At 37.6% G+C, this 12,935-nt stretch overlaps 1 protein-coding gene across 3 annotated transcripts in view; it reads right to left on the reverse strand.

Moving 5' to 3' along the window:
- The window catches only part of LOC134358996 (inositol polyphosphate-5-phosphatase A), a 475,517-nt gene that overhangs the window by 142,859 nt on the left and 319,723 nt on the right, over positions 1 to 12,935 (reverse strand). For all 3 annotated transcript variants that reach the window (XM_063071762.1, XM_063071763.1, XM_063071764.1), the window contains exons 7-8: positions 4,051 to 4,103; positions 111 to 230 (exon numbers count right to left, since the gene is read on the reverse strand). In XM_063071762.1, the coding sequence (XP_062927832.1) occupies positions 111 to 230; positions 4,051 to 4,103 (173 nt within the window). The remainder of the gene's footprint in view (positions 1 to 110; positions 231 to 4,050; positions 4,104 to 12,935) is intronic.

Consider the following 12,935-nt stretch of genomic DNA (forward strand, 5'->3'; position numbering starts at 1 on the left):
AAAATTAAAGTAAAAGTTTCATGATGTTGGCCACCAAATCCAAACAAATTATTTTCCAAGCGAGGAATGTGATTTCAGGAGACAAAATATAAAGTAGACATATTGCTTACCTATCTAGCACATAAGTGAGAGCTTTCTGTCGGGTTCCTGAGTAGACAGATGGGCTTGTTTCCCAAGCAATTAAATTGGAAGCATCGTGGAAAAGATGAATGTTCACCAAGTCAAAGGCACTGTCAAGAAAATAACCATCACATAAGGGAATCATCATGCAAGTGCTCTTACGATCACGATAGAATTTATAAAATTGTACTCTTCCAAATCAAACTGCCATAATCAGAGCTTTATAAAAACATTTTGTATTCTCAGATCATGCCCTCTGTGGATACTGGGATTAATTAATGTGGTGAATAAAATAAAACTGTGTCAATAATAATGCTCAGCTTCCTTGCTTGACAATATTCATATCTGCTTACTAAGCATGCTGTCATTTTAATGGGGAATTGCTTTTAAACAATACGTTGTAAGTAAACTCTGATATCTATCACCTTGCAGATGGAACCTCGTTATACCTGTCAGCCCACACCTTATATATTGAATGTTATTGCCACCTAATCTATGAAAAGCAAATGATGTACCCCTATGTACATACTTTGGAGTGTAGCTTCACAAAGGAATAACATACTCATAAAAATGTGCCATTTCATACATTAGTTTATTAAGTGTCATTAAAAATCTGTAAAATTGAACTTCATTATTTTAAGTGTTTCATAGCCTGCATTCAGAAGCACTCTCAGATTTATGAGGAGAACTGAGGCTACGGTTTTACACAAAAATATAAAAATAAGAAAAGAAAATAATTTCCCCCATTAAGTAGTATTCATTAGCTGAGAGATTTCCTTCAATTTTGCTTCCAGTGTGACCACAGCTATATATTATAGTAACTATATATCTGTGAAATATTAGTCAGGATGCTAAAGCTGGTGAAGAATGGAGGTGTTTAGATCTCCCAACCAATGGAAAGTGATCACTAATAATTATATCTACAGATTACATTTCACCTTACACAGATTGATGTAATGCACTTTTTTTGCAGTATTCAAATAAAGCAGAGGCATAACTATATTTTCATACAAATGAAGTCATTGTAAAATAATTGGGCCATTAAATTAATTATTAGACTCCTTTTTGTGGTAAATGTGCATCAGGAAAGACTACTTGATACCCTAAATAGCATCTTTTGGAACATAATCATGTGCTACTACAAGGACCCAACAGAGCTCTCTCGTTGAACTCGCATTTCGTAGTTGCACCATATTCAGCAGTCATTTCGGTTGGAAGGCCTCATATCTCTGACCTGCATGGAGTTCAATTTCAATTGAACTAATGGGATGGCATTATAAATGGCCTTGATTTTACTGCATTGGCAGCAGGGAGGATGAAAATGAAATGGTATCTCAGGACCTAGCGATCAACCAAAAGCCCCTTTTGGAATGTCAATACATGCATATATTGGGTGAGGATTAGACCAGAGCTCCGTTATTAGGGTAAAGCTGGACCTGTACAGTTACGTGCATCTCTAGTGATCACTGTAGATCTACAATTCAAGTAATTCGGGCACCGACCCTGCCCCATAGCATCTTCTGTCTATCATAACAGCATACATCATGTCAAGGGTAGCTTGTTTTGCCATTTCTGGCTGTCACTGGAGTCAAACATGTATGATGGGGATAGAGCTATGTGCAGGTTAGACCTGGTGGAGGGGCAAGGAGGTTCATTTCCTTATAAGATGTTAATGAAACAATTGGGTATTTTTAACAATTTTTTTTTATTGGTGCCTTCCCACAGACTCCCCTTTTTAAAATATTTTACAACATGTGACGGGGTTTGAACTTTTGACTGTTAGCCTCAATGAATGTGTACCATTGAGAGGAGATTTGCTAGAGGTATGCAAAATTATGAGGGTTATAGATAGGGTAAATGCAAGCAGGCATTTTCCACCAAGGTTGGGTGAGACTACAACTAGAAGTCATGGCTTAGGGGTGAAAGGTGAAATGTTTAAGGGAAACATGAGGGGAAACTTCTTCACTCAGATGCTGGTGAGCGTGTGGAATGAGCTGCCAGTGCAAGCAGTGGGTGTAATTTCTATTTCAATGTTTAAGAGAAGTTTGCATAGGTACATGGATGGGACAGGTATGGAGGGCTATGGTACAGGTGCAGATCAATGGGATGAGTCAGTTTAAACGGTTTGGTTTGGACTAGATGGGTCAGCGGGCCCGCTTTTGTGCTGTAGTTTTCTATGACTCTATGACCTGCTCTTAAAAATTGCTATCAAATATTGACTTAATTGCTGTGTCAACTTTGATGGGAGTTTGGCAGAGTCCCTGGAGAAATAGGACTACAACATTCAGTTGTTTACATCAACTTCCATTGAAGTTGCAACTGAGGGTTGTAACAAGCTCCTGGTAATTCAGGGCTACTACCTTCAGCAGGGGAGAAGAGAAAAAGAGGAGCCAAGTTCAAAACTATGAAATGTCATATATCCCTTCACATGTGATATGTAGTAAGCCTGTTAACCATTTGCATTGAAATGGCAACTCATGGCCCAGTGAAATCTCTGCGAACCTAGATCAATTAATTTTATTTTTTTCAGAACATGGATTAAATATTAACTTATTCCCCAGAATTAAATAATAATTTCTCAATGTATTCCTTTCAATTCAAGTTTATAAAAATCTGAGGTTCGATTGTTGGCCTGTGTTCAGTTGACTATTGAATTGGGTGCTGCTCAAAACTGCTGAGATCACACAGCCAAGAAAGGGGCAACATTGACCACTGATCCCACTTCCAAGCTTCATCAAATGGCATCTTTTTGGCACAGGCTTTATGTGCACTGAGTGAGGAAAGTGTTAGATTTTTTTAAACACCTGTGATATAAAATTGAAGAAAAGGCACTTGGCTTTGCTCTGCGGGAAGCAAAACACAAAGGTTTATAGAAGACGGCTGGAAAAACTTGTGAGAAAAAGATACACATTAACAAAAGCACCAGTCTCTTCCATTTCTTTCAGTATGTCAGTAGATGGTTTTTAAATACAGTATACGAACACTGGCAGAACTCTATCCCAGTTGTACTTAAAAACAGGATCAAAAGATTATGTGATATATTACAGCCAGAAGAATGCCAGATAAGATACAACAAAGAAAGAAAATAAAGGAGACAAGCGAGTTACTTTGGTTCAAAGTAGTCTCTTCAGAAGGGGGGGGGGAGGAGAGAGAAGGAGAGAGAGAGAGAGAGAGAGAGAGAGAGAAGGAGAGAGAGAGAGAGAGAAGGAGAGAGAGAGAGAGAGAAGGAGAGAGAGAGAGAGGAGAGAGAGAGAGAGAGAGAGAGAGAGAGAGAGGGAGAGAGAGGGAGAGAGAGAGAGAGAGAGAGACAGACAGACAGAGAGAGAGAGAGAGAGAGAGAGACAGAGAGAGAGAGAGAGAGAGAGAGGGAACATTAAAAACATAGAAATTAAGGCCTGGTAACTTAACTAGAAGGGAAAATACTAGAATTTTTAATCAAGCACATAGTAACACCACCTGCAAAAACAAATTTCACACAAGAAAGAAAAATGGAACATCACAGAAATATCAGTAGGTAAGATAGCAACCTGCTTGGTGAGGGAGATTTACAGAGGCTGCAGTGTGGGTTAAATGCTAAAATTTTGGTGTGGTTCTCCGCTAATTATGTTGAAAGAAAGATTCATGCATAAATTCCAAAAAGAAGAAACTTGGAAGGGTTCCTCATTGAAAAAGGTGCAACTGAATTAGGGTAAATCAAAAGCTTAAATTACATTGCAAATATCCTCAGAAACATGTAAAATTTGGTCAAGGCTGATGGATCAATCAGAAAATCAGTTTCAAGGACACCTGGGATACCAAATGACAGTGGAATGACTGACAAAGGTCAGGATGTCAAATCATGACTTGACCCAATCAACACTCACTCCACCATTAAATATATTTCAAATAATTGCAAAACTAAAAAAAATAAATAAAAGCACAGGAACATACCAATCAGTGACACTCCATCGTGTTCTGATAAAGCCTTTTCTGGACCATTTACACTATTAATGGAAAAAGAAAATGAGGATGTGAATTTTACATTGCACATGAAACAGAGCACAATTTTCACAGTGTGGAAACCGAGTATGAACATTATATACAAGCTTTTTCCCTTTCCAAAAAATCTGGAGCTATCAGAGATATTGTACACATCATTTATAACATGAGCAGAGTGGAAGACTATCAAATTGCAGCGGAAAATTACTGAGCCAGAAAAGAAAAGGCATTTGATTTATATCTGTGGCAATAATTTATCTTTGGTTATAAATCACTGTAATCACACGCAGTTCATTCCACTAGATTCAAGGAAAGTAGCGGCTCGGCATAGAAATTAATCACCCTACACCCGCTACACTTAGAGAAGATGCAACTGCAACATATCTCAACACAAACATTTACACAAAACTGACAAGAAAAGGGGAGACTCATTTTGTACTGTCAAAATATTGTGCATTATTTCAGAATTCTACCGGATCGAAGTTCAGCACAATCATGAAATTCACAGCACATTGGGTACCTGCCATATCCTGGAGCAGATAAAGGTCAACATTCAAAATATTTACATGCACCATTGCTTCATTTTAGAGAAGCACACAAATTGAAGATGGGAGTTTTTGATGTTTTTCCAACTGCAGCTAAGGCTGAGGAACAAATGACGGCCAGTTAGTGCCATCAATTGGATGCTGAAAGCATTTTCCTTATCAATAAACTCATGCTCATAGGATCACATGAACTTCTTCATCAGCTTGTTCACAAATTGTTCAACAGGTGCACCAAGTTTGGACATTATTTCTGTATTTCAGTGATTCATTTGTATGAATGCAAAAGAACAAGAATCAGGTTTACAGATCTTGTGAAATTTGTTGTTTTGTACAGCAGTACAGTGCACAACATAGAAAATACTTTAAGTTACAAAATAAATAAATAATGCAAATAATGAGGTAGAATAATAGTAGAAAAGTTAATATTGCAGTAGCCCGAATGATCCACATAACCCACAGATCAGCTGCAATCCGTTTAATGTATGTTGGTGATCCTATGATCCATCATGTGGGTCACATTATTCTATCTTATGATGGTTATAGGGACAGAGAGAATTGGAAGAATGTGTGCACATATTTGGAAGTGGCTGGGAAGATTGATAAAGTAGTGATAAAAATATAGGGAATTCTGGCCTCTTTAAATTAAGGTAAAGAGTACAAAAAGTGGGTGAAAATTCGTAACACAGTAGTTTGGCTACATTTGGATTACTCTGCCCAACTCTGAGCAGTGCATTACAGGAAAGATGTGAAGACCTAAGGCAAGGTTCAAAGCATGACTCCTGAGGCCAGAATCTTTGATTTCATGGATGGAATTCCCCATTATAGAATGGATGGGATTGTTTGAACCGTGTGAGAGGGTACCTGGTACTAGTATTTAAAATCATGTAATGTTACAGACAGATAAAATTTTAAAATGGCAAGCACCTGTTGCAAAGAACCAAGGAACTGGATATGTTCTCAAAAAGAAATAAAACAAAGAGTGTGATAGAAGAAAATGTGGCAGACTGGGAAGAGCCAAGCTGTTCTTGCACGAAGCCAGCACAGACAAAGATGATCTCTTTCCATGCTGCAATCTCTCTATGATTCGGTGATCCTGCTGAGCAGTGGTGTTTAGCAATAACAGAGACGTTTAACAAATAATTTAATAGTTTTTCAGCATCGTCTTGTGAGATTGATAGTGCTGCAACAAGAATTTTAACTTCATTGTTGCTTTCAAAACAAGACTGGCCAGCATCCTATGCAGAATACTGCTCAGCTGTTCAAAGTGAGTAAGGAACAGCTTTGCACCATGAACACAAAATGAAGGTTAATAACATACAAAATAGGATTGTTAGCATTCAATACAATACAATCAGAGCCGATTCCCAGATGTACCACGGGAGAGCATTCTCATTGGTTGTACCACCACTTGCTATGGAGAGGCCACTGTACAGGATAGGAAAAAGCTGCAGAAAGTTGTGATCTTGGCCAGCTCCATCATGGGCAGCAGCTTCCCCAGCATCCAGGACACCTTCAAAAGGTGATGTCTCTAAAAGGCGACATCCATCATGAAGGACCCCATCACCCAGGACATGCCCTCTTCTGATTGCTGCCATCAAGGAGGAGGTACAGGAGCTGAAGACACACAATCACTGTTTCAGGAACAGCTTCTTCCCTCTACCAACCGATTTCAGATTGGCCAATGAACACAAACACTACCTCAGTATTTTCTCCCTCTTTCTGCTCTACTTATTTAACATAATTTACATTTTTATATATACTTATAGTAATTTATAACTGTTATTATTATGTACCTTATAACAATGTATTGCTGCCACAAAACAACACATTTCATGACATATGCCATTGATATTAAAACCTATTCTTTCTGAACCTCTGTATCACTGTCTTCATCTTTAGTGCCCAACAATCCTCTACTCATTAATGAATTTAATGATTGTGAACATTTGAGCATCTATAGCTTTATGCAGTAGGGAGCTCCAAATATCGATAACCTTCTGAATGAAGAAATATCTTGCCATCTCATACTCAAGATGCTGACTCCATAGTGAGAGACCATGGCTCACAATGCTAGATCCACTTGTTGGGGAAACAGATTCAATGTCTACTCAATTAAGCCCTCTAAAAGTCATACATGTCCCAATGAGATCACCTATTATTCTTCAACAAAGAATGTGAACTATTCTTTGTGTTCTTTCTCATCAGATGGCCTTAAACAACAAGATATGTTTCACAAAGGAATCTGTGATTTAATTATTCTCAACTACAATTTCTCCTCTTTGTCTCTAATTTTACTGTTTCATTTTATAAGCTTAACTTTGTTTACCTCGTCCTTTTTAGACATTTATAAAAGCAGTTATAACCTGCTTTCATATTTTTACCAACTATTCCCTTTTATCCTCTTTATCACCTTCTTTGCCATTCCTTTGCAAACCTTGCCTTTCAATCAAAAACTATTTTTAGCTTTTGAAGTTAGTCATTTTTCTAATGGAGTTTTGATTTCTCAAAGGAATATCTAAGGAGAATTATGTTATTTCTTTAAGTGTTTGCCATTGCTCATCAACCATTTTGTCCTTTAATCTAATTTCCCAATCCACTTTGGTCAACTATCATCTCAAGTCTCCATACGTGCTTTTGTTTAAAGACTTAAGATTTAGCCATTTTATTCTTAATATAAAATCCTATACAGTATTATAATTATTCTTCACACAATTATATCAAAATTGGTTTGCTGTCAACTGACTGCTCAGTATTTTGTTCCAGAAAACAGCATTTTGTGAAATCATCCTCCAAAGAAGTTTCGACAATTTGGTTTATGGAGACTCTATAAGATTAAAGTTTCCTTCGGTACAACTGCATTATCATTGGCACAAGCTCCTCTAATAGCCTGATTTATGTGCTGTCTAACTCTATCTATATATACCACTATTTTCTGCTCCTTGTTCTCCTTTGCTCTACACATACTGACTGGGCTAAGACCTTTCCTTATAACTGCTTTAACCTCATTTGTCACACTCAGTGTTGTTATAACTCTTCATCAATTTTGGCTATATTTTTAAGAAGCCCACTTCTCCGGAAAATTTATGACTTCTTCTTGGGTTTTTACTTTATTCCCAAACTTGGACAGTTTGAAAATACCACTTAGTAAGGGCTAATAGACCAAACTCCTTTTATATATGTTTATATAATTATCCATCTATCATTAATGTGCATTTTAATATGAACGTCATCTCTTGGGATTTTTCTAGGATGTTGCCTCAGTTGTCTTGTAACAATTGATAATTTCACTGTACTGATGCAAGCTGCTTCATTTCAGTCAGGTTGTTATTCAGCGCACTTGGAGATTTACCTTTCATTATGTTTGTGGTCTTCTGCTGCTGCAGCCCATCCACTTCAAAGTCTGACGTGATGCTCCTCTGCAGTCCACTGTTGTAATGGCTAGTTATTTGAGTTATTGTCACCTTCCTGTCAGCTTGAAATGTCTGGCCATTCTCCTCTGACCTCTCATTAAGACATTTTTGCCCACAGTATTTTATTTGTTTTTTGCACCATTCTCTGTAAACTGTAGAGACTACTGTGTGTGAAAATCCCAGGATATCAGCAGTTTCTGAGATACTCAAACCACCCCATGTGGCACCAACAATCATTTCACAGCCAAAGTCACTTAGGTCACATATTTTCCCCCAGTCTAATGTTTGGTCTGGACAACAATCTTGACCATGCCTGAATGTTTTCATGCATTGAATTGCTGCCACATGATTGGCTGATTAGATATTTGCATTAACGAGGTGTACAGCTGTACCTAATAAAGTGGTCACTGAGGGCATATGTGAAATGAAACAAAGTCAAAGCTATCACTCTAGCTATTCCACGTATCAGCCAACTTGGTCAGGTGGAATCCATATGATCCAGCAGTCTCTTCCCTTAATTTCTGATACCGGTGCTCCTTCAATTGAAACTTCCACTTCCAGCAGCAGTCTTTCATGCATGTATCTTAACCTCTAATTTCCCCCCATACAATTTGCACATTGTTCAATAAGCAATCTTCAAAGGATGACGCAGACAGAAGGAAAGAAATCTAAGTTGATCTGATGTCAAATATGTCCATTAATGTAGGGTAGTCACTAACAAGTCAAATACCTCAATGACTGACATAGCCAAATATTGCACGTCACAAAGATTAATGTCAATTGTACCAGCTTCCATTTGTATACCTCCAGTCACATAGTAAAACATACCAAGCTACTTCACTGGCTGTTGTCAAACTGAAGTTCAAGCCAAGTCACAGAAGATGATATTAGGACCGATGACCCAAAGCTTGGTTGCAGAGATATTGATAGGGAAAGATGAAAATGAAGTGAAGGTGCAGAGTTTCATGAAATCCAAACTTCAGAGTTGAAGTTGACAACAGTAGAATGGTTAAATTTGAGATGAGAGGAAATGGCCATAAATAAACAAAACTATGAGGTGCTAAAATCTTATCTTAGCAGCTGGGAAATTTAAATGCATTTAAATAAGTAAAAGACTGAATCAGTAATGGCGGCCATGAAACTAAGGCATTGGAGGAAAACTGCATCATTAGAAGTACAGGAAATCTATCATTCTTAACCAGCCTGAATAATACGTGAATCTATATCCATGTCAAGGTGTTTGATTCTCAGTTACCCTCTAAGATGTCCTAGCAAGCCAAAGGTAATTGGGGATGGAATAAGCACTAGACTTCATGAATGAATAAAGGAAATTAGATTTACTTAAACCATTCATTGCTTACGATCTTCACGTTCTGCCCAAAGATTATCGATTTTAAGAAGTGCCTGAATAGAATGAAATGGGATGGATTCGATATGGTAAGTTTATAAGAGGGCCATTGTTCTCACTTTCCTCATGTACGTACAGTGACCAGTGGCAAAGTAATTAATGGTTCACCATACGTCTGCAACTGTATTGATTCCTCTTTAATTTATAAGCATAGTCAAGATTTGTTACAAGGGAACTTAACTTTTATTTAAGTAAAATAGAACAACCACATTAAAAGAGACAAGCACTTCTACAGACTGCTTTGTTTTTTTTTCTGTTTCACATGCAGAGATGTATCCAAGATTTCTTTGCAATTATGTAAATAAATGTGTCTGCTCAGGTAATCTCATAGGTCTCTGATATTGTTTTTTTCATTCTTTCTTTTTTTTTTGCTTAAAGTGGTACCTTTACTTTTAAGTGAAGCAAACTGACAACTTCTACAATAGCACATAGTCCTTCCAGTGGGCTGGCACCTAACGTTGTCGAACACACCTAGAGTCAGTGACTTGCGGCAACAGTAGCTATTGATGTTATTATTGTAGTTGCTTCAGCTACTGAAGAACTGGAGTTGCTGGAGAACTATATAGAACAATCTTCAGTTTCAGGTGGTTTCTTATGCTGGTGTATGAGACTTTTCACAGTGGACTGTCTGCAGTAGGATCATTGCTTATTTGTTTATTTGATTTGTCTTCGAGCCACGTCACACAGCAATACCCCGATTTAATCCTAGACTAATTCAGGGACAATTTACAATGACCAATTGATCTACTAACCAGTGGGTCTTTGGACTGTGGGAGGAAACCCATGCGGTCACAGAGAGAACATACAAACTCCTTACAGGCAGTGGAGGGAATTGAGCCCGGGTCACTGGTGCTGTAAAGCGTTGTGCTAACCACCACACTACCATGCCGCCCTACTGCAGTCCATTAGCCTCTGTGCAATACTAGATTCTAGTGCTTTACCTCATGTGTTACATCAGTCCAACAAATGAAAATATATTTACCATAGCTCTTGTATTCTGTGAAAAGCTCAACTGCTCTGACAATATTCTCAGATGTAATTTATGACTGTGAGTATAAATGTGATGATATCACATATCAAAAACTCCATTTCATAGCCAACACTGCAAATTCTCTGGATGTAAACTGCACTCCATTATTAATAATCAGGTTTTCTGGTGTTCTAAATCTAGCAAAGGTGATGTAAATTTCTTTCAAGGCATCTGCTCATAGTAATTGAAGAAAGTCTAGTCGCATCAACAAAACAATTGTAATAGCCACACCACAACGAGAATGGCCATGTTACTCTCACAGATCAGCACTGACCTATGCCCAGCACGAACCTACAAGGTGGTGATTAAATGATATTTTCTTACCTGGCATATGTCAGGGTGCCAAACACTACATTTGAATAACTGTAATTACCAGCCATTTGAGTTAGTCTTGGATTCTATGAAAACTACATTCGATGCTAACATCCTGAATGACAAGGGTATTTTCCATCAGATAGCTGGGCCCATGAGCTATCATCTTTTGACTATCAGATTTCCTTGTACTGATAGCTCATCTCAGAAATCAGAGTGAAAATTGAGAGGCACTCGGGCATCTCTGATGTGACCTTAGAGTATATTTGTTAACAACTCACAGCTATATCTGCTTCTGAGCTAGCTCATCTATCGCTATAGGATTCTGCTGTTTCAGACTTGCACTTCCAACTGAATGTATTTTACAGTGATTAGTATCATCTAGCTGATAAAATCATTAATACAATAATGCTTGGCTCAGTGTCATCTCATCACATTTGTTTGTACGAGTTTTTTTTTTAGAGGAACAAATTATTAGCAGAGGAGCATTCTCTTAAGTTGCATGCAAAATTTAGTGGTGGAACAACAGTGTTTTCAACAGTCAGTGGCCTATTTCACCATCCATTGTTGCTTATCCATAGATATACAGTTCAAATTTATCACAGGTAAACAAAAATGTTGCAAGAGCTCCTTCTCACTTGGTTTGTATCTCATCTCCAACACTATCAATACCCTTGATGCCTATGCTACAATTGTCCCTGCATCATTTTTGCTATCTAACAAGCTAGTTCATATTTTTCAGCACCAATCCTTCGAAGACTTCCCAGAACCACTATGTATCTTTCTATTTTATATCTCTGAGCAGCCTTGCCAAATATGATCGATGAGTGTGAAACCTAGATATGGAGCAAATACCAACTAAGACTGGATCTCTGTCTGCCACATTTTTCAGTGGGGACTGCTTTAACAAATATCCAATAAGCATAACTTCTTGCCACCAGAGTTCACTTTGCCTTCACTTAGCACTATTCCACACTTACTGCACGTTTTACATTGCCCTTGGTTTGCTTATTCCAGCTCTGAACTCCATGGCCACAAAGGCCCCAGCAATGAATTCTACTTGCTTAAGTCCTTCAACCATTTTGTGATTTTCTGTTGGAAAGCTTTTACTATACCATTGATTGCAAATGCTTCCGACAATATCTCCCAAATGGTACTTTCAAGGTATTTAAGTATGAGAAATTTTAATCTAAACTCATTTGCCCAAAACCCATTTCAAACATCCTGAATCATAAAGAACTTCAGCATCTTGTAGGCATGTGGCTAACAGTTTCCATTATAGACAGAGCTCTCTTTTAGAAGTTTTATTCAAATCTTTAGGATCTAGATGTGTACATAATGACCCACCTTTCTTCAATATTGCTATCATTGAGTGAATCTTAGCAGTTATTGCAGTTGCAGGAATGAGAATGATCTTGTCTCACTGTTTCATCCTGTGTTTCTTTTAACCTATGTCTTAAAGCCACAAGCAGCTTGGGAGAGGCAAAATGTATTTGATCCTGTACTGTTTTGTCAAACTTGATTCGGTACTCCGCCATAAGTTGCCTACTTCCATCACTTAAGAATACTTCTGTAATAAGTACTCCTTATTTACTGGGTAATAATCTTTTAACACATATCTAGTGAACGCCCTCCCCATCAGATGTTTTGATTAAGTAAATCACTATCGTCATACGCTTTCTATTCAAAGAGGTTTTATAATCAAACTAATCACAAGCTGACAGTCCAATTGACATTCATATAACTATACTGATGTAACAGTGGTATCTGCCCCTTAACAGGAAGACAAGCTTTACTATAGGTTACAATTGCAGATTTAAACAGTTCCACTCTAGCAAGCTTAAAATTATTAGGTAGTTCTACATGGATGTGAAGTAGAACTAAATTATGTTCTAATTTTGTATCTATTTGAAATGTCAAGCAATTTCCTGAATCTCATCTAAATGTAATATACTCATAAGCATTCATACTGTAAGCATTGACTTCACTGATGGAAAAAAAACTTCAAATTTTTAAACAAGCACGTCTTCCTTGTTCTGGCTACCCGATTCCATATAAATGATTATTTTCCAGGCAGGCGGATTTGCCTTTTGGCACTTGCGAAATATTTTATTAAATCAGGGTAAAGTTTT

Source organism: Mobula hypostoma, chromosome 19 (genome assembly GCF_963921235.1).
Source record: "Mobula hypostoma chromosome 19, sMobHyp1.1, whole genome shotgun sequence".
Taxonomy (NCBI): domain Eukaryota; kingdom Metazoa; phylum Chordata; class Chondrichthyes; order Myliobatiformes; family Myliobatidae; genus Mobula; species Mobula hypostoma.